An 18279-nucleotide genomic window follows, 5' to 3' on the forward strand; every position below is an offset into this window, starting at 1 on the left:
ATTGTGGTAGGAACTTCTAAGACTCCTTACCTTTCCACAAATGATAGGTTTGTTTAAGGAGAGATGGGAAAACAATAGATGAAGAGAGGATCTAATATTCTGAACTATTTAAGTCAAAGTGTAACAGTGAAAGCCTAGGTTCTGTATTTTTTTTTTCAAAACAACAAAGAATAGAGGACAAGCGGCTTAAAGATAATGTCCTGTTGTAACGATCTAAACAAGAGAGCAGATTTGTGAGAGCAAAGAGAAGCCAATCTCATCATTTAGAGATTTGAAGCTGTATTTCATTTATCCCTATATAAACTTCCAGAACAAATGCATAACTAAACCCCTATAGCTCCTCTGTCATCTACCATCTTTCTAATCTGGGAGAAATAAAAAACTGCAATTCAAGTCTTGCTCCTTGACAAAGGGGGAAAAGACACATCAATGAGACCAACCATTGCCCAAAAGACTGTATTTTTAGGCTTTTAAGCTGGATGCCCATGGTGGGTTGGCGCTGTGGAATATCTGAGACCATGCATGCCTTCCCTGTCATTGGCTGGTCCCCAGCCCTTCCCCCTAGACCTGACTTCTCACTTACCAGCTGCATTGTACTGGTGATACTGGATCAGCTCTGGAACTGATGGAAAGAGGCGCCTTTCAGTGACATACCACTGTCCTGCATCGTTCCTTTTAATGTGATAATGTTTTATTGAAGACTGTGTAGGCCTATAATCAATAAAATGGCATTTACTGAAGAAGCAAAAGACTGTTTTAGAATTAAATCAGTGTATTAGGCGGTGGGACTCCAGAGCTCAAGTTCTCTTCTTGGCAACACTACACACTGATGGGAGGATGGGTGGGCTTTCATCTGGTCATCCAGGAAAATTCAATTGTCTTACGGGTGCCTCATATTCAACATAACTTTAGGAGACAAGCCCCATGCCCAATATAGCTATATTCATTGTGAAGCACAGGTAGATATTTATTGACTGTTAAATGGTGACCGAACAAATAAGAAATTCCATTGTGAGGGACTGGAAAGCTGAGATGAGGAAGGCAAAGTCGATATAGAGAACATTACTGAGCAGGTAATGGCTTTGAGCAGCTAGTGCTTCGTTACTGAACTGCAGACACACTGAGGAGTTCACTCCTCAGCTCCTTCCATCACTGAGGGAAGATGTTCCTGAGCTGCTGCCTTTCAGGCACCTCTATCCTCATCGCAAGTTCCCATGGTCACGGAACATCCCAGGCCCAGATTAGACATAGGAAGCTTGTGGAGTTCAGAAGCCCTCTGTATAGGCCAACCCCACAGGAAACTGAGGTGCCTGAGGGACATGCTGAGGGACATGCCAAGTGTCAGCCACAACTAATCTAACTTGATGGAGAGGGTTGGTTGGTTGGAAGAGAAAGAAGGCTTTATGACAGATTTGTCACGCCACATGTCATATTACATGCCCTGTAATACCTGTATCAGAGATACACATGAACTGGGTAGTCGTCCCAGTTTCTAGGCCGGCAGTCCCCTCCTCAGGGTGAGGCCTATCACATAGTCCCTATGTGATGGTATCTCCACAAAGCAAAACTGTCCCAAGGATTAGTTCTAAAGTAATCAAAAATCTCAAACGCTTACCTTCCAGCTCTTGTAAATACAGAAATTGTGTAAGATCCCAAGTGTCTTGAATCTCTCACAATAAATGCACCTTCTTTAGCCTGCAAAAATAAAATTTATCAATTATATAAGTATAATCCTTCTTAGAGAAACAAACTGAGATCTTATTGATGAAAAACAAACCTAGATAGTAAGTAAGTAAGTAAGAAACATATATTACAAAAAATATTAAGTGACTTCTGCATTCTTACTATTGGAGACTGAGATTGTTTTTACAAGTGTACCTCTCTTACAGATTTAGAAACCATATGCCTAGGAGAAGATACGTTAGATAAGAAATTTATAATGTGTGTATTAAAACATTACCCTTGGGACTGGAGAGATGGCTCAGAGGTTAAGAGCACTGCCTGCTCTTCCAAAGGTCCTAAGTTCAATTCCCAGCAACCACATGGTGGCTCACAACCATCTATAATGGGATCTGGCGCCCTCTCCTGGCATGCAGGCACACATGGGGGCAAAATACTGTATAAATAATAAATAAATAAAATATTAAAAAAAAAAAAAAAGAACCTAAACACCTTCAAAAAAAAAAAAAAACATTACCCTTGATTTTTACAGGAAAAGTCCTGGTTTTGACAACCTTTTATCCAGCATTTAGTGAGCTTTGTTGTTGATTAGGATAACAGATGAAAACCGCTGATCCATAGAAAAAACTCTGGAAGAGACTGACAAGGCTAGCTAGATGAAGTGGGGTGAAGGATGCGGAGAGGAGTGTTTCTGGAAAGGCAGAGAGTAGGACAGAGATCTGAGTTCATGGGAAAGAACACATGTAGGGGGTCCTGTTGGGAGTTGCAAGCTGCTATAGGATGTGGGAGAGATGAGAATAGGAATGGCAGTGGGGGACATCGTGACACCCTCAATGCTCAGTAAAGGCTGGATTGTGTCCTTTACAATATCTATGAGAGAGTTCAGTTGGGGATTGAGCCTAACGTCTGCCAAGTGTGGGAGGAGACTGTGTTTAGTATCTTAGTGAACAGTGAGGGGCTGGCCTTGCTGTTCAAACCACACACACACAACCTCAGGAAAGCAGCACTATCGTATGTTTACACTATGATTCATAACTGTAGCAAAATTACAGCTATGAAGTAGCAATGGCATACTTTATGGTTGGGGTCCCCACAACATGAGGAACTGTATTAAAGGGTTGCGGCATTAGGAAGGTTGAGAGCCGCTGCTCTACGGCTTTGGTAAGAGAGTTCCTGCAGCTCTCTAGGAATGCAAATAAGCATGGCCACTAAGGCAGAAAAGCTGTATAGTAAGAAACAAAGCAGTCCAACTGTCAACATGGTTGGAAAGCAATATGCAGCTTTCTTGGAGTTTCTTCAAAGGATGTCCGCAGGGACCTAGTTCTTAACTGAGCACTGCCCTGCCAGGGGGAAGGGATCAATGTGTAGGAACTAGAGTCCATGTCAGATGTGGTCCCTACTCCCCATATTATGAGACCCACAAGGAGACTGTGCTGCCTATCTACTCTATTTGAGCAGAAAGACTAGGTCTTCACCATACATGGTGGTTGGTTGGTGCACTGATCTCCGCAGCACCCCCGTATCTGCCCAGATTTGTTGGCTCCATTGGTCTCCTTGTGGAGCTCCTGTCCCCTTCAGATCTTTCTATCCCCTCACTCTTCCATAAGATTCCATGCCCTCCACCCCAAAGTTTGGCTGTGAGTCTCAGCATCTGCTATGATCCCCACTGGGTGGAGTCTTTCAGAGGACCTCTATGGTAGGCTCCCTTCCTGTTCCTTCTCTTCAACTGCTTCCAGGGTCTATTCTATTTGCCCTTCTGAATGAGAATTAAGTATTCTCCTAGAATCCTCCTTGCTGTTTCGCTTCTTCAGGTCTGTGTACTGTAGTGTAGTTATCCTGTATTATGTGACTTATATCCACTTGTAAGTGAGTATATACCATGTGTGTCTTTCTGAGTCTGGGTTACCTCGCTCAGGATGATAGTTTCTACTTCTATCCATTTGCCTGCAAATTTCAAGATTTCTTTGTTTTTAATTAGCTAAAAATTCTTAATGGATCTATGGATTAGAACAAGGGGTACAAGTCTGAAAACACAGCATTAGAAAGCACCATAGCCACATACTAGGAAATACTAAGCTTGAAAGAAAAACACAGTAGAGGTTGAACTATGTCAGAGCAAAGGGACAAAAGATAAACTACAAAACACGTGTGTGAGATCACCTTGACATCAATAACACCGAGCCAGCCCAGAGAAAAGCCAGCAAGTGACTTAGTTTCATCACAAATATCAAAGAAAGTGTTAATAAATTGAATCCAGTAGCATCAAAGCTCACGTGTTAGCACAGCACATTGACCAAGAGTGCTGTATGTTTTCCCCTAATGTAAGCTCTACATTCAACACAGCCATAAGAAGGACTGTTTTCAATGTCTTGTGGTGATTCTGAGAGTGAGGAAAGCTAGCCACACCAGAGAGAGCCTTTGTATTTAAAATAGCTTATGAGCACACAGGCTGGCCAATGAAGACAATGTAGCCTCATCAAGAATGAGGGGAGTTTTTCTTGTAAACTTGGAGTGGAGAAGGCAATTCTACCTTGATACAGTCCTTTACAAAAGCTTTTTCTGAAAAATTCAAACACGTAAAATTCAAATTCCTAGTTCACGACAGAAAACCAACAGACAATTGAAAACCTAGAGGAAATACTGCCACCTGCCACAAAGGATTAATTTCCTTAGTTATAGCTACATGGATTCTGAGAAATGCATCAAAAACCTAGTAGAAAACCATGTAGAGAATATGAACAGACAATTACAACAAAGAAAATCAAACATAAAATGTAATGTATGAAAAACGTTTAACATCCCTAGGCTAAGAGAATGCGAATCAAATTCACAGTAAGATGAGGCATCTGAGGAAAGAGCCAGATGTTTCTCATGAAAGGCTGCGAGAAACAGATGCTCTTGTATTTCTGGTGGGTATCTAGACTCATGAGACTCTGCACCACTCCTGCAGAGGGCACTTTGAGGTCTGTGGAAGATAGAAATGCACATTTCTTTTGGCCCTGGATTTCCACTTTGGAGATTCTATTGTATGAAAAGACTCTTATGAATGGGAAGAGATGCATGTGAGGAGAGACTTGAAGGCAGCGTTGTTTTCATAGCAAAGGAGAGCACATCTTGCTTACTTTCCGTACTGAACCACTGATACACAAGTTGTGTATCTAAACTAGAGAGTGATTTGCAGACATAAAGTGGACGAAATACACTACTATAGTGACATGAATGGGTGCAACCAACTGCTTTTTGGTTGGATTCAAGGCCCCTTGCTCAGGAGGAAACTTATGCCTATAATATAAGGTAAAATATTTATGTGTAATATAAAACATAAAGTAAATATGGCCAATAACCTGTGTCTGAGGTGCTCATAAATCCTAGGGGTCAACACACTACTGTTATTTTGGTAAATGAACAGAGTGTCAAACTGCCCTCTCAATGGTCATCTCTACACCACAGGTTAGTGCAGATCTCAGTCCTTGTCAGAGAGGCATCAGTGTGCAGATGATGACAGCTAATGCAGAGACTCATGACTGATCAAAGCTCAGAAAACATGGGGTGGTGGAACCCTGATGTACCTGTGAGATAGCCACATTGTAGCCACTTCCTTCCAAGAGTCAGGGAACAGTGCATAACAGGGACAGTAAAGGAGGGGAGGTGTAAAACAGTGTCTTCTGGACTTAGGACTTCGGTATTCATGGACTCACAGCTGTGAGTTGCCTACAGAAGCCTGTACTAGATCAGTCCAGCCAAGAGTTCAGCATAGATGGATGAGGAGAAGATGGTTCCCACCCCTGCTGAGTAGCTACTGACAGTTGATGGCAGGTAGTGGGAAGAGAGTTGGTTCTCATCAGGGTTGTGGCCCTTGATAGGAGATATGAGGAGAAATCTGGAAGGAGCTAGAAGAAGGGGGAGGTGAATATGATCAAAATGCATTGTATACTTGTATGAAATTCTTTTTTGTTGTTAAAAATTATGTATATATTAATTATACAGTGTTTTGCTTGCATGCCAGAAGAGGGCACTAGATCTCATTGTAGATGGTTGTGAGCCACCATGTGGTTGCTGGAAATTGAAGTCAGGACCTTTGAAAGAGCAGGCAGTGCTCTTAACCGCTGAGCCATCTCTCCAGCCCTATGAAATTCTTAAAGAATAAATTAAAGTATAAACTAGTATCTTACTTTTCTATATCCATGACAAAACAGCATGAACAAGGCAACTTCTGAAAGAAAACATGTAATCTGGGACACATAGTTCCAGAGGGCTTGAGTCCATGGGGGTAGGAGTGGAGGGGGTGGAAACAAGGTGGCAGGCAAGCATGGTGTTGGAGCAATGGCTAAGAGCTATAAGCACAAAGAGAGAGAGAGAGAGAGAGAGAGAGAGAGAGAGAGAGAGAGAGAGAGAGAGAGAGAGAGGATAACTATGCTATGGGCTTTGGAAGCTTCAACATCCTCCTACACACACCCAGTGACACACTTCCTCCAATAAAGCCACACACCTCCTGATTCTTTCCAAACAGTTCTACCAACTGGGGACCAAGCACTCAAGTCTATGAACCCATGAGGACCATTCTCACTCAAACAACCACAGCCAGTCAAACTGGTTGTCAAAATATTCTGAATCAAGGCTTGAGCAGTATTCAATCTGAACATTCAGTGTGTGCCTATGTAAGCAAGGTTTTTACATATCATTGCAGTGCTCCTAACTATAAGAAACTGGAAACAATTAAAATGTTACATTTGAATATAAAATACTATATTTTATATATGAGTATAGTAAAATATTAAATAATATGGTGGTTCTATGTGTATACACACGAATGATTTTTTGAAACATACTGTTTTCATAAATATCCAAAGTTTAAGGTAATGGCTCATACCTATTATCCCAACACCTGGAAGGTTGAGACAGGAGGATTGCCTCAAGTTTGAGTACAACTTGGGCTACACAATAAAACTTTGTCTCAAAAATAAGTATGATGTTCATGTCAAGCGGTAAGATTTTTTATGTACTTGTATAAGTGATAAAAATATAAACAGATGGACAAATGAAAAGATATCTGTCTTCAGGGGGGCACTGCCTCTAGTGAATGTAGGAAAAAAAAGGCGGAGTGGCCTTCAATTGTGTGTATAATTTTAGACCCTTTAGAAATGTCAGGACAGCTGAGCACAGTAATACATGCCTGTAATCCTGCCCAGTAAAATCACATAGTATAGATTATTCTCAGTATGCAGTTAGTTTGAGGCAAGCCTGGGCTACATGAGGCTCTATCTCAAACAAGGGAAAACAGTTTTTTAAAAAAAATCAGGGCCAACGTTTTAATATTGCATCCGTGTGGCAGGCGTGTGGGCTGGCCCGTAACTCCTTGCTCCAGTGTCTTCAGCAAGAGGAGACCCTCCAGATGTAGAAGCTCTTGTGCTGGACCTATACAGCCCCGTGGCTTGGATCACATGACCTATGTCACCTCGCTTACTGTGAAGCTGCTCCCAGCTTTCCTTCCCTTAACTTTCCAGGGTGGAGCTATTGATTTCACGGAGCTTGCTCTAGCAGGCCAGACTTAGGCCTGCCCAGGCTCCACCCACATCCGCACCTGAGGCCAAGTCTTGACTTCCCATGCTCCACATGCCCCACTGTTTTAAAGTGAGTCTTCTGAGCATCCTGGCCCGTGGCTGACATGGATTGTTTTAGATACAGAAGCCATTCTCATTCACATTTCCAGAGTCCCTCAACATCCGAGGCTGAGACTAGCGCAGCGCAGAGTGACACACTTCCTCTCCATCCCCACCCCCGCACCCCCACCCGTGGTTATGGTGCACTGACAGTTGGAAACCTAAACATTTGGCTCTTCTCTCTTGGTTTGACCTAAATGAGTAGTTTTGATCTGAGTTTAACTACCAACTCTCCCCTTTGTTCCTAAAGACTAAAGAAACTAGCATCACATGTTTTGCTGTATTGTTTGTCATCAGGGTAAACAGAGGTCCCAAGGTTAGGATCTGAGCCATACAGAGCATGTGGGCAGGGTTCTCAACCTGTGGGTCATGACCCCCTTGTGATCTAAAGACTTTTTCATAGGAGCTACTTAAGACCATCAGAAACAGATATTTGCATTACAATTCATAACAGCAACAAAATTACATGTATTAAGTTCCTCACCACAACATGAGGAATGGTGTGAAAGGGTCACAGCATTGTGAAGGTTGAGAACCACGGTCATAAGGGTAACTCACACACAGACCCCACGGAGAGGATGCATGCTGGGTGAAAGGGCTGGGGTTGAAACCATTTCAAGAGAAACATGTTTCTGAAATCCTGATGGCGGTAGTGAAAAGGTGAGCTTATGCAAATACATCTGAGTTTTGACTTAGAAAAATGTGCAGTGTGGAATGACGCTGTGGTGGTATTTTAAAATTAGAAAGCGTATGAATACACCCTTTTTGAACAGCTACAACCTTTATAATAAACTTCTCAGGATTACTAGGAATATTCCCGGGCTTGTTCTTGACACACTGAATTACCTCTTGCCTCAATAGGCGCTCCGCCTGGTTTCTAGTGATGTTTTTATGGTACCATCTGGAAGAGGAACAGAGAACACGTTTTTAACTTTATGTTATTTTTCTTCAGGCCCCTCAAATAACTACTTTAATTCCTTCACTTTAAGGTTTTTACTTTAGAATTTAGTTTAGAAGGCTGTGGCTTAAATTCAGATAAATAACAATGTTCTGTTATGTTGCCAATTTATCAAGCTCAATATTTTTTTTTCTCATTTCAAGCCAATATGTAGTAGTTCATTCTACCATACTTTATGTCACCCTTCTGGCCCACACAGTACTTATATGTAATTTTGTATAATTACATGAAAGATACAAAGTTAAGAAGTTAAGATCTGGGGGATAGAAGGAAGGGGTGGTGTCAGAAACTCCACAAGGAGACTATCAAGGCTGGTTGATCTGGACCCAGGGGGCCCTGCACAAACTGATGCACCAACCAAGGACATTGCAAGCAGAGAACCCAAACCCCCTGTTCAGATGTAGCCGATGGACAGCTCATTCTCCACACAGGGATGGGGGCACAGATCGGGGGTGGGGGTTGCCTCTGACAGGAACTCTGGTGCCCGAGATTTGATCACTGCCTCTTGTTCTACAAATAAACTAAAATATAGCCATGTCCATATCCCTTCCCCTCAGGAAGTTCCTATTCTCATACTTTTAGAAGTGTTATGTCCCTTTCCAAAGTGACATGCACCCTGACTTACCTAATTATCCTCAGACATCTCCCTCTCCCATATGGTTAGTACTCAACAGCCAACCAACGATCCTGACCCAAAGGCTCTCTCTTGCCTTCTCTCACCACACAGTCTCCCCTTACTCACTAAGCCACATTGGGACTTTTTTTCTGTCTTATATCAGCAAGCTCACTTCTACCTTCAGTCCCTTAGTTTTCTCTACATTCGGTATATCATTAGGTGACCAGGCTATCAGAGCTACACCCAGTAAACATAGTTAAGTTAGATTGTAAAGTAACATGCAGTTTGATATGATATGACCCTGCTTAAGCAGTAAACACATAGTGTACAGAAAAAAGGATGGCCAAACAAAGAAGACAGAAAGATAGGGAAATTTTCGACTGCAAAGCAAGATATTTACAAAGAACTTCAAACATATTGGAATATTACCAAAAATACTTCTTTGTGGAGAGAGGAAAGAAGAAGGCAGCAGTGATCATGGATTGAGGGCTACGGACGGACCAGGGGTGCTACCTGAAACCCCTCGAGTAATAGGATTGAGTCTTTTGGTATATGGGCTTCCGGTGGTAAGAAACTGACTCAAAATCTGGATGGCCAGCTATATCCAAACCACTAATGTCATCAAACTGAAAAAAACAAAAACAAAAAAAAAACAAAAACAAAAACAAAAAACAAAACAAAAAAAAACCAACCAAAACAGTAGAAAAGAAGAACCACAGAAAACATGTGATAATGACAATAGATTTTAGACGAAGTAATTGGCCAAGCTCGGGGTGCGGGGAGAATAACAGTGAACATCAGTTGGGACTCCTCCATGAATACTATAGTACTGGAGAAATTTCAAGATGGGTCTGAGATCTCTTACACAAAGAAGAAATCCCTTCTGAAGAAATGAGGCAGTATTAAAGACACAGGGAACTAAGATGGAGAGGTCACCACTGGTTAGGTTGTAAAATTTGCATGTTAAAAAAAATAGTGATAAGAGTTCACTAAAATAAGTTGAATATATAAAAGGCCAAAACAGTAAAATGTTACTCAGAATGAGAAGAGGTTCATATAAGTTGCATTCTCAAATAATATCGTGCACCTGCTATCATGTTGGCATTAAGTTTAGTATTTTACATTTGCACTTTACATTTATTACAGTGATAAGTAACAAAGGTGAATGTATTCATTTTATTTAAATGTTAATTAAAAATTCACCCATCTGGAACTATCATAAGCATGCCTTCAAAGTAGTTACCAAAGAGACAGGTAGAAGTTTGTAACAAGTCTGGGTCTTTTGGGGAACATTTTCCTGTCTGAGTAATGACAAGGTGCAATGAGTGTGAACTGAATTCGGGACCACAGAGTTTCAGAATTTCATCCCTTTAAATTGTATGCTAAAAGTTAGTGGCTTTTATAAAACCAGGTAAGGCCATGTCTTAGTTTCCTTTCCTGTGACTGAGCTAAGACACCTTGACACAATCACGGACCGGTCTAGCTTGGCTCAGAGTCCCAGGTTACAGTCTGTTGCGTTGAGTAAGTTCTGTTTGCTTCTTCCTCACTCTTGCTTGTTTTCAGAACTGCTTGGGACTTTTAATAAAAATCACTTTACTGTAATGAATTTACAAACGAAAGCCCCGTGCAACTAGATTTGTTATGGTGGCCGTTCATTCTATTGTTTGCCATCAACTTGACTACATCTGGAATTAACTAAAACCCCAAAATGGCTGGGCACATTTGTGAGGGATTGATTTTTTTTCTGAACTAAATCTTTTGAGGTGGGAAGACCCACTTATAATCCAGATCTTTGCGACGGGAAGATACACCTTTAGTCCAGATCTTTTGAGGTGAAAAGACCCACTTTTAATCTGGGCCATACCTTCTGCTGTCAGGCTATACAAAGAACCTGGAGGAAGGAAGCTCTTGCTCTTGGTCTGTCCGCCCTCACTCTTACTAGCTGGTCTGTTCCTTCACTGGCATTAGAATTTACTTCTTCAAGATTCCAGTGTAAACTGAAGACCAGCTGAGACACCCAGTTTCACAGTCTGAACAGCTACTAGCTTCTTGGGCTTTCCATTGGTAGACAGTTATTGCTAAATTAGCTGGGCCACAGGTTCTAATAACTCCCCTTCATATAATCTATATGAGATCCATTCTGTAAGTTCTGTTCCTATAAAGAATCTTGACTAACACCCCACTCAAACAGTTGCCTGGTCCTGAACATGCCAAGGGAACAGTGTCAGCCATAGTGGGTGGGTCTTCCCACTCAGTTAACGAGATCCAAAAAGTCCCCTATGGATGTGCCCACAGGCCAACCTGATTTAGTCAACCCTTCATTGAGACTCTCTTTTCACATGGTCACAGACTGCATCAAGTTGACAATTAAAGCTATCAAAGACTGTATCTCCCACATCTAGGCACTTTATACTAAACTAATACCAAATGGTGTGAAATAAGAATTGAACATTTAAAAAGTAACCCAGCATATGAAGCTGCATTTGAGTAGAAACAGCCTGTGTGTATCATATAAGGCCTTGAGTTTCACACGCACACCCCTTAACATTCTGATGACGAGATTGGATGGCTTTGGGGTAGTGTGACCAGAAACCCCTCTTAGATTTCTAACTAATAGGTGGCACTATTGTGATTATTGTCCTCTTCGTTTTCTTATCCAAAAACCCCATTACTTCTGAAAAGATGACCATGTAGCTCTGAAAATATCAAGGATTCAGGACAGAGAGAGAGAGAGAGAGAGAGAGAGAGAGAGAATATGAGGGAGATCAATAATTTCAAGTCCCAGGTAAAGTTTGAACTATCAATATGTTTAGTGTTTTTAAGTGTTTATAATTTTAAAATGATATAGTATATTCTGTTTTTGCTGATTTCAAATGCATAATTAATTTTAAGCTTATAATTTGAAGTAAAAGAGAATTTAATTAACTTGTAAACATTTGTACAGTTAGGAGGACTTAACTTCCCACATCATTTAAACATTTAACTTTCCAGCATCATTTAAAGGCCTTACATAGGACTTGCTACAGCTGTCCATTTGCTCTGCAAATCACGTGAAGTACATAAAACCGTGGCTGACTGTACCCAGTTAGTGCAGATCAGATGTGCTTATAAATAGCACTAAATATTTAAGAACATTTGGTAAATAGAACTTCAATTACAATGGCTATTGTCTTCCTTTATTTAAATTCATAAATAATGTATCAAGATTGTCCTGATGAGTTCAAAAGCTTACTGAAAACTGAGTTAGAACAACTGACCACTGATAATTTCAGTGTGTGTTTAAAAACCAAAGCAGCCATCAGTCTTTCTATAGCCCAGCATTCCTCTGAGACACCAGAAGTCTGCCGTTGCCTTTCATGCTGCCTCCTACCACCTTGAGAGCTCATGTCATGTTCCTATAGAAGTCTCCTCTAATCCAGCTCTTCCGTTTCCATCAATCATTTCCTCCTGTTTTCTCCTGGGATGTCCTGCACTACTCCTTTAGAATTATAATTAGCACTATACCTTAGAATAATATATTTGTTTTTTTAAATATAGGATTGTTTATTGTCTGTTTCCTCCATTAATGTAAGCCCATTAAGGCTGAAGAGGCATGGGTCTCAAAGCAATTAATATTAGGTGCATCCCCAAGGTACAATAAATGGCATTGAACACATAAAGGGGATTCAGGTACTAAAGTAACTAAAATATGCTGGACATCTATAAAAGTAGGCAGGGTGGGCTAAACTGTAAAGGACTTTCCCCTTATCATCACTGTTCACAAGAAATAGCAATGATCGCTAGACTGTACTGAGTGTTTACTATGTACCGTGTAAGGTAAATGTCCCACTTATTGGAGCATTCACAGGAAGTAGGCAGTGCTGTCCAGAAACAAAGCACTATAGTAGTGACACTTTAGTTTGGACTCATTGCTCCTGCACTCAGTACCTCCACCTATGGCTGTTTTTTTGTAGTCATCACAAAGTGCATGGCACATACTAAGTGACCAATAAGCTCTAGCAACTAATTATGGTAACTATTACACTCATATTTTAATGCACCTGCTTAAAAACAAATAAGATAAAATTTAGTGAGTCATAAAATTTGAATCATTAATAATTTTAAAATTCATGTAAAATGGAGCCCAGAGAAATGAAATGGAAACCCTAACACCACTGAAAGGAATGAGAAAGTAACACGGCTAGAGTGACTGGCCACTCAGTAACCACCGGTCTCTTGGGCACTGTCACACATGTCTCCCTTGATCTACTGGAAAATTATGAAAAAAATGTCCTATTTTTTCTACTTATTCTGGGGTGATTTTCATCCACAGTCTCTTCTAGGTATGACCATTGTTACCAAAAGAAAAGAGTGATATTTATTGCATAAATTTGATAAGCATACTTAAGTTTCTTTCAAACATTACCATTAGCCTATCTCTTATGCTTAGCTATTTCTAAACTGTGTCAAAACAAGAAATAACATCTAACAACAGGCTGGCACAGACAGTTGGGTTTACAATCTATCGTTTTGAAAAAATAAATGTTCCATGTAGGATGTGGAGTACAACACGTGTATCAGTATTTCTAAGGCATGGCCAGACGAAACAAAGCGAATACAAGGTTCAGAAGCAGCTGCGGTAAGAATCAGAGGTCTCTTTATTGCTAAGGCTATGAAATGTGTTACTTTCTTTTTCTTTTACAAACTTGAAAACTGTCTATATTTCAAAGTTCCCAGCAGGTTCCTATTTTCTAAAAGTTAATCATAGTGCAGAGATAGGGGGACTTACTCATATATTTCTAAGTTGGTGAGTCTGTTTTCTGTCACATAGTTGCTTGGGATTAAGCCTTCATTCCTACAACACACACACAAAAAAACTCAAGATGGGAGACAGGTTTGCAACATTACCATGACAACAATTACTTAAATCCCAAAGATGTATGGGGAAATCAAAAGCATTTTACTCAGTAAACTGTTAAAAGAATAAAAATGTTTTTCCTTTTCAACTCCACACAAATCTCTATACAGTAAATATCAAGATCCTGACTTATGAAGCAACTATTTTAAGAGATTATATATCTTTTCCTTTGTTGATATAATCTTACCATGTAGTCCACCCAGGCTGGTCTCAAATTCCAGGTTGCTCTGCGTCACCTAAAGAATGCTAAGGTTTCAGGAAGGTGCCACCATGCCCGGCTCCAGTGGGTGGCTGCATATCAAAGCCCATGCCAGGCTTCAGGCTCCCTCAGTGTCACAAGTACCGTTATCAGTTTCAAGGTCCACACTAACATCCTAGCTCTTCTCACTTCCTCACGCTCTTCCCTCCTTCCAAATAGATATTGGCTTGTTCTTTTTATAATGCCTAGGTTTCCCACACCCTACTACCTATCTATCTATCTATCTACCTATCTATCTATCTTTCTATCTTTCTATCTATTTCTACTATCATCTATCTATTCCTCTATCTATCTATCTATATCTATCTACTATCTATCAATCATCTATCTACTATCTATCTACCTATCTATCTACCTATCAATTCTTCTATCTATCTATCTATCTATCTACTTATACCTACCTATCTATCATCTATCTGCTTACCCTCTCATGCTATCTTGCCCTCTCTTACTATGCTGTATTCTCTATTTCTTGCTGTCTCGCTTTCTCTACTACTCTCTCCCACTTCCCTGGGCCTAGCCATCTCCAGTCTGCGGGCCATGCTCAGTAGACTTCCTTTCCTCTCTGCTCTGTCTACAAGAAACACCTATCCATACCATGGAGCAGTCCCACATATAACTCAGGCATGAAAAGTAATGGACCCAGTACCTCAGCAGTTTCTACTTTTAGCTTAGGCACTATGACATCAACTGATTTTTCTAAGTCCCCCTCGGTAGATTCCCATCTTAGGACTGGGGCAGAATCTCTCAACTCTGCGCGTTCCTCGGGCCTGCTAGTCTAGCTAACCATGTTGCTCCAGGGCTTTCCTTTCTTGACCTCTCTCTAGTGCTGGGGTTATGGGGGGCCAGCAGGAACCACTGGACTTTTACATGTGGTCTAGAGATCCAAACTCTGGTCCCCACTTTGTGAGACAAGCACGTATGGACTGAGGCATCTCCCCTGTCCTAATTATTCCTATTCCATAAGCAAAAGCTCAGGCACGATCCCTAGGACACACACGGTCGAGTGGTAGCAAGAGGGCGGGGGGAGGCAGGTGTATCTGGTGTCCGGAGTCTGCCCGGAGTCACTGTGTTCTGATGATCTCTTATAGATAGAGATGTAGAGATAGTTCTATTTCCTGCCGAGGGAGGAGCTGCAAGCATGGGGACAATGAGCCACTATGCCAGGTCCTTTGTTATGTTCTGACATCTTCAGGCGTTGGGAAGAGAAGACATTGGTAAGGAGTCAGCCATCATCTTACCCCAGATGGTCTCTGGCCTTCCACCAGTGAGGGTCACACCTCTCCAATATAATATACTCCTCTGCTCTCTTCAGTGCCAAGTTACAGGGCTCCAGAGGCAGGAAGTCATACAGAGCCTTGACCTGGATCTTCTCTTCAGCAAGCTCGGAGACCGGGAGGGGAGGCAGCGGCTTGCGTTTTGAGGGTTGCACTCTGCTTCTGTTCGACTGGAAAAACCAAGAGGTCTCTCATTACTTTACTGCTTTAGTGATTTGTTGTTGTTGTTTTTTAATTGAAAGTACAGGACATGGCCATCTGTGCCTCCATCTCACTTCCACTGTCCAGCTCCAATAGGCAGAAGGCAGGGACAAGTGCTGCAAAGGGCTGATGGCAACACAGCATTGGGGGCCGAGAACACACTTGTCATTTTGTGATTTTTTTTTTTTAATCACAAGTTCTCTTGGCGTTTCACCTGTTGTGATTCTTAAGAGGAGACTTATTCTGAAACAGTTTCATTTGGTAGTGATTCTTCATTTTTGAGAAGAGAACCTCGCCCCCTCTTCCCTTTACTGCGCTATAAGCGCCTACTTGGGTGCTCCCCACGTCCCAAGCTGCTGTCCTTCCCAACACTCAGCTCAAGATGGTGAGAGCCACAGGGTACACTCCCCTCCCACCAATCACTGTCTTGTTTCAAACTCTATAAAGTCTAACGGAGTAGGTTAGCTTAACTGGATTTTCCCTTTGTTTTTTCTAGAACACATATTGAGCACTTACTGTATACCCATCGTGACTTTAGTTTTGGGACACAGCCACAAGCAGGACGTGCCTAGAGAGCCTGCCTGTGTGGGGACTCCCTGTGAGAACGGTACTCACTTGGTCCTTGTTCATCAGTCTGGAGAACCATGGCCTTTGATGCTGTGAATATTTTTCTGAAAGTTCTTCATTTTTGCTCAGGCTTTTCTGTGTTCTCACTTGTCTAACATAGAAAAGCAGTAGTATTACGAACAATTGTTCATAACAAGTTCTTTCAGTGATAACACACTCTGGGTATCTTTTCTTTCAACAAAATTGAAATCTTCATATCCCTTTTTTGTTTGTTTGTTTCTGTCCCACCCACCTCCACCAAGACACAGTTTCTCTATGTGTAGTTCTGGCTGTCCTAAAACTTGCTTTGTAAACCATGCTAGCCTTGGAGCACAGAGATACGCCTGCCTCTGCCTCCCAAGTGCTAGCAACACGCCCAGCAAAATCCTCTTAGTTCCAACTCCTTCAGCAAATTAAGTAGAACTCTGAGGACTTTGTTTTCTATATCCAGAATCAGAAAGGCTAAGTGAATTCAGAGTTGTTTTGAAATAAAGTTGCAAGACTATGTCATATGCCCAGAGTCTGGTACTTATGCGGGTGCTAAAATTATAGTCTATCCAACAACCACTTACTCTGAGTCAGGCAGAGTGAAAAATTCACCCAGTTATACATGCACAGGGCGAATGATGAAGAACATAAGCATGCACCCCACCTCCCCCATTTCATATGATGGCCTCAGACAAAGCAAAGCAACCTCTCTAAGCCTCCATCCTTCTTGTCTATAAAGTGAGAATTATAAGGAAAAACAGCATGGAAGGTTTTGAGAGGCATGCGACTGAGTAAGTACAAACCTCATAGCACAGTCCTTATCAAATGACCACTGTCATGATGTCTTGATTTAATTCTTACACAGTCACGTACCAAAATGCAAGACTCACAGGGTGAGGCTTATAGAATTAAGACAGGACTCACGCTTCAGCGGAAAAAAATTACCAAGTGAAACAAAGACACATAAAACAAACAAACCAATTACAAGAGAAGAACCACGCTGAATTCTGTGGGGACATGGAGAGAAAATAGATTGTATGCCAGAGTGGGAATGAAGGAGCATAGCACCCGTACAATTTGACTCGTGTCCAAGGGGACAAAATGGGGGAAAACTTCCCAGACACACAGCAACAGACACAGACAGGAGACTTAACAGACAGTCAAGAATCTACATTCAGCCATTTCCAATAAATCACCCTCAAATCCGACTCACCTCTTCTGCACTGAGCAGCAACAGCAGCAGCAGAGGACGGACTGGAAGGTACTATCTGAAGAGGAGCTCATTGTCACCATTAGGAAGCCACGAGTCCATGACAGTGCGTGGACGAAGCTGACTGTGATCCCAATAAGATCGGGGAACCATGCGTGGTCAGAGGCGTGGGAGCACCGAGGCCATCTTCGGTAGTGGAAGACAAATAGCTGTTACCAAGAAAAAAAGAGTTACTGGCACCTTGGCCAGTGTGGTTTCCCTTCTCAGGCTCTTCTCTCTGGCCTGGTTTCTGTGTTTCCTTTGTCTGTAAGTAAGAAATGTCCAGTAGACTCTGCTTTTGTCATGGCTAGTGCTGGCTGTCAGTGTAGAAGGATGGTCTCCAGAAAGAGTGTTCTCCAAGGAAATCTATTAGCAGGGATTTTAAATTAGGTCCATCATAGTTTCTTTATTATTATTATTTTTAAAAAGCAAGGAAAAGTAAGCTTTCAACTTCACTACAGACAACCGATAACCTTTATCTGACCTGAAGTCAGCTCACCAATCTCCCAGACATATTTTTTTTCCTAGTTCCTGGTTAACAAGCCGTCTTGTTTGCCTTTACCCATAAGCCCACGTTGGTAATGGCTCAGATCACCTCTTTCCCTAAGTGAGCAAACTAACAACCTCCCTGCAGTCTTGGGCAGCCTTTCTTTCAATATTGATTTCCAAGCTGCTTCTGAGTGAGACTCTTACCAGGTGGCTGTTTAGTTTGTATATGTGCCGGCTGGCAACGCTCACCTACCTGTAAATGAGGCTAGATCCTTTACCGCTTTCCTCAGCTCACAAAGAACTAACTGCGAGCCTGCCGGTGCGGGCTGAGGGATAATAGGTGAGTGTGTCTCCTTATGATGGAGTTTTCTTAATCTTCTGGGGTGGTGGGGGTAGGCT

General features: G+C 41.7%; 1 protein-coding gene across 1 annotated transcript in view; it reads right to left on the bottom strand.

Annotated features, from left to right (window-relative positions):
* The window catches only part of Txk (TXK tyrosine kinase), a 39062-nt gene extending 21025 nt beyond the window's left edge, over nucleotides 1-18037 (bottom strand). The window contains exons 1-7 of the mRNA XM_051170491.1: nucleotides 17356-18037; nucleotides 16164-16266; nucleotides 15312-15517; nucleotides 13683-13748; nucleotides 8187-8241; nucleotides 1616-1695; nucleotides 584-711 (exon numbers count right to left, since the gene is read on the bottom strand). Coding sequence (XP_051026448.1) covers nucleotides 584-711; nucleotides 1616-1695; nucleotides 8187-8241; nucleotides 13683-13748; nucleotides 15312-15517; nucleotides 16164-16266; nucleotides 17356-17435 — 718 coding nt within the window. The 5' untranslated portion in view covers nucleotides 17436-18037. The remainder of the gene's footprint in view (nucleotides 1-583; nucleotides 712-1615; nucleotides 1696-8186; nucleotides 8242-13682; nucleotides 13749-15311; nucleotides 15518-16163; nucleotides 16267-17355) is intronic.
* Between the last annotated feature and the right edge of the window lie 242 nt (nucleotides 18038-18279).

This window comes from Acomys russatus, chromosome 28, assembly GCF_903995435.1.
Source record: "Acomys russatus chromosome 28, mAcoRus1.1, whole genome shotgun sequence".
In the NCBI taxonomy this organism is placed as follows: Eukaryota; Metazoa; Chordata; class Mammalia; order Rodentia; family Muridae; genus Acomys; species Acomys russatus.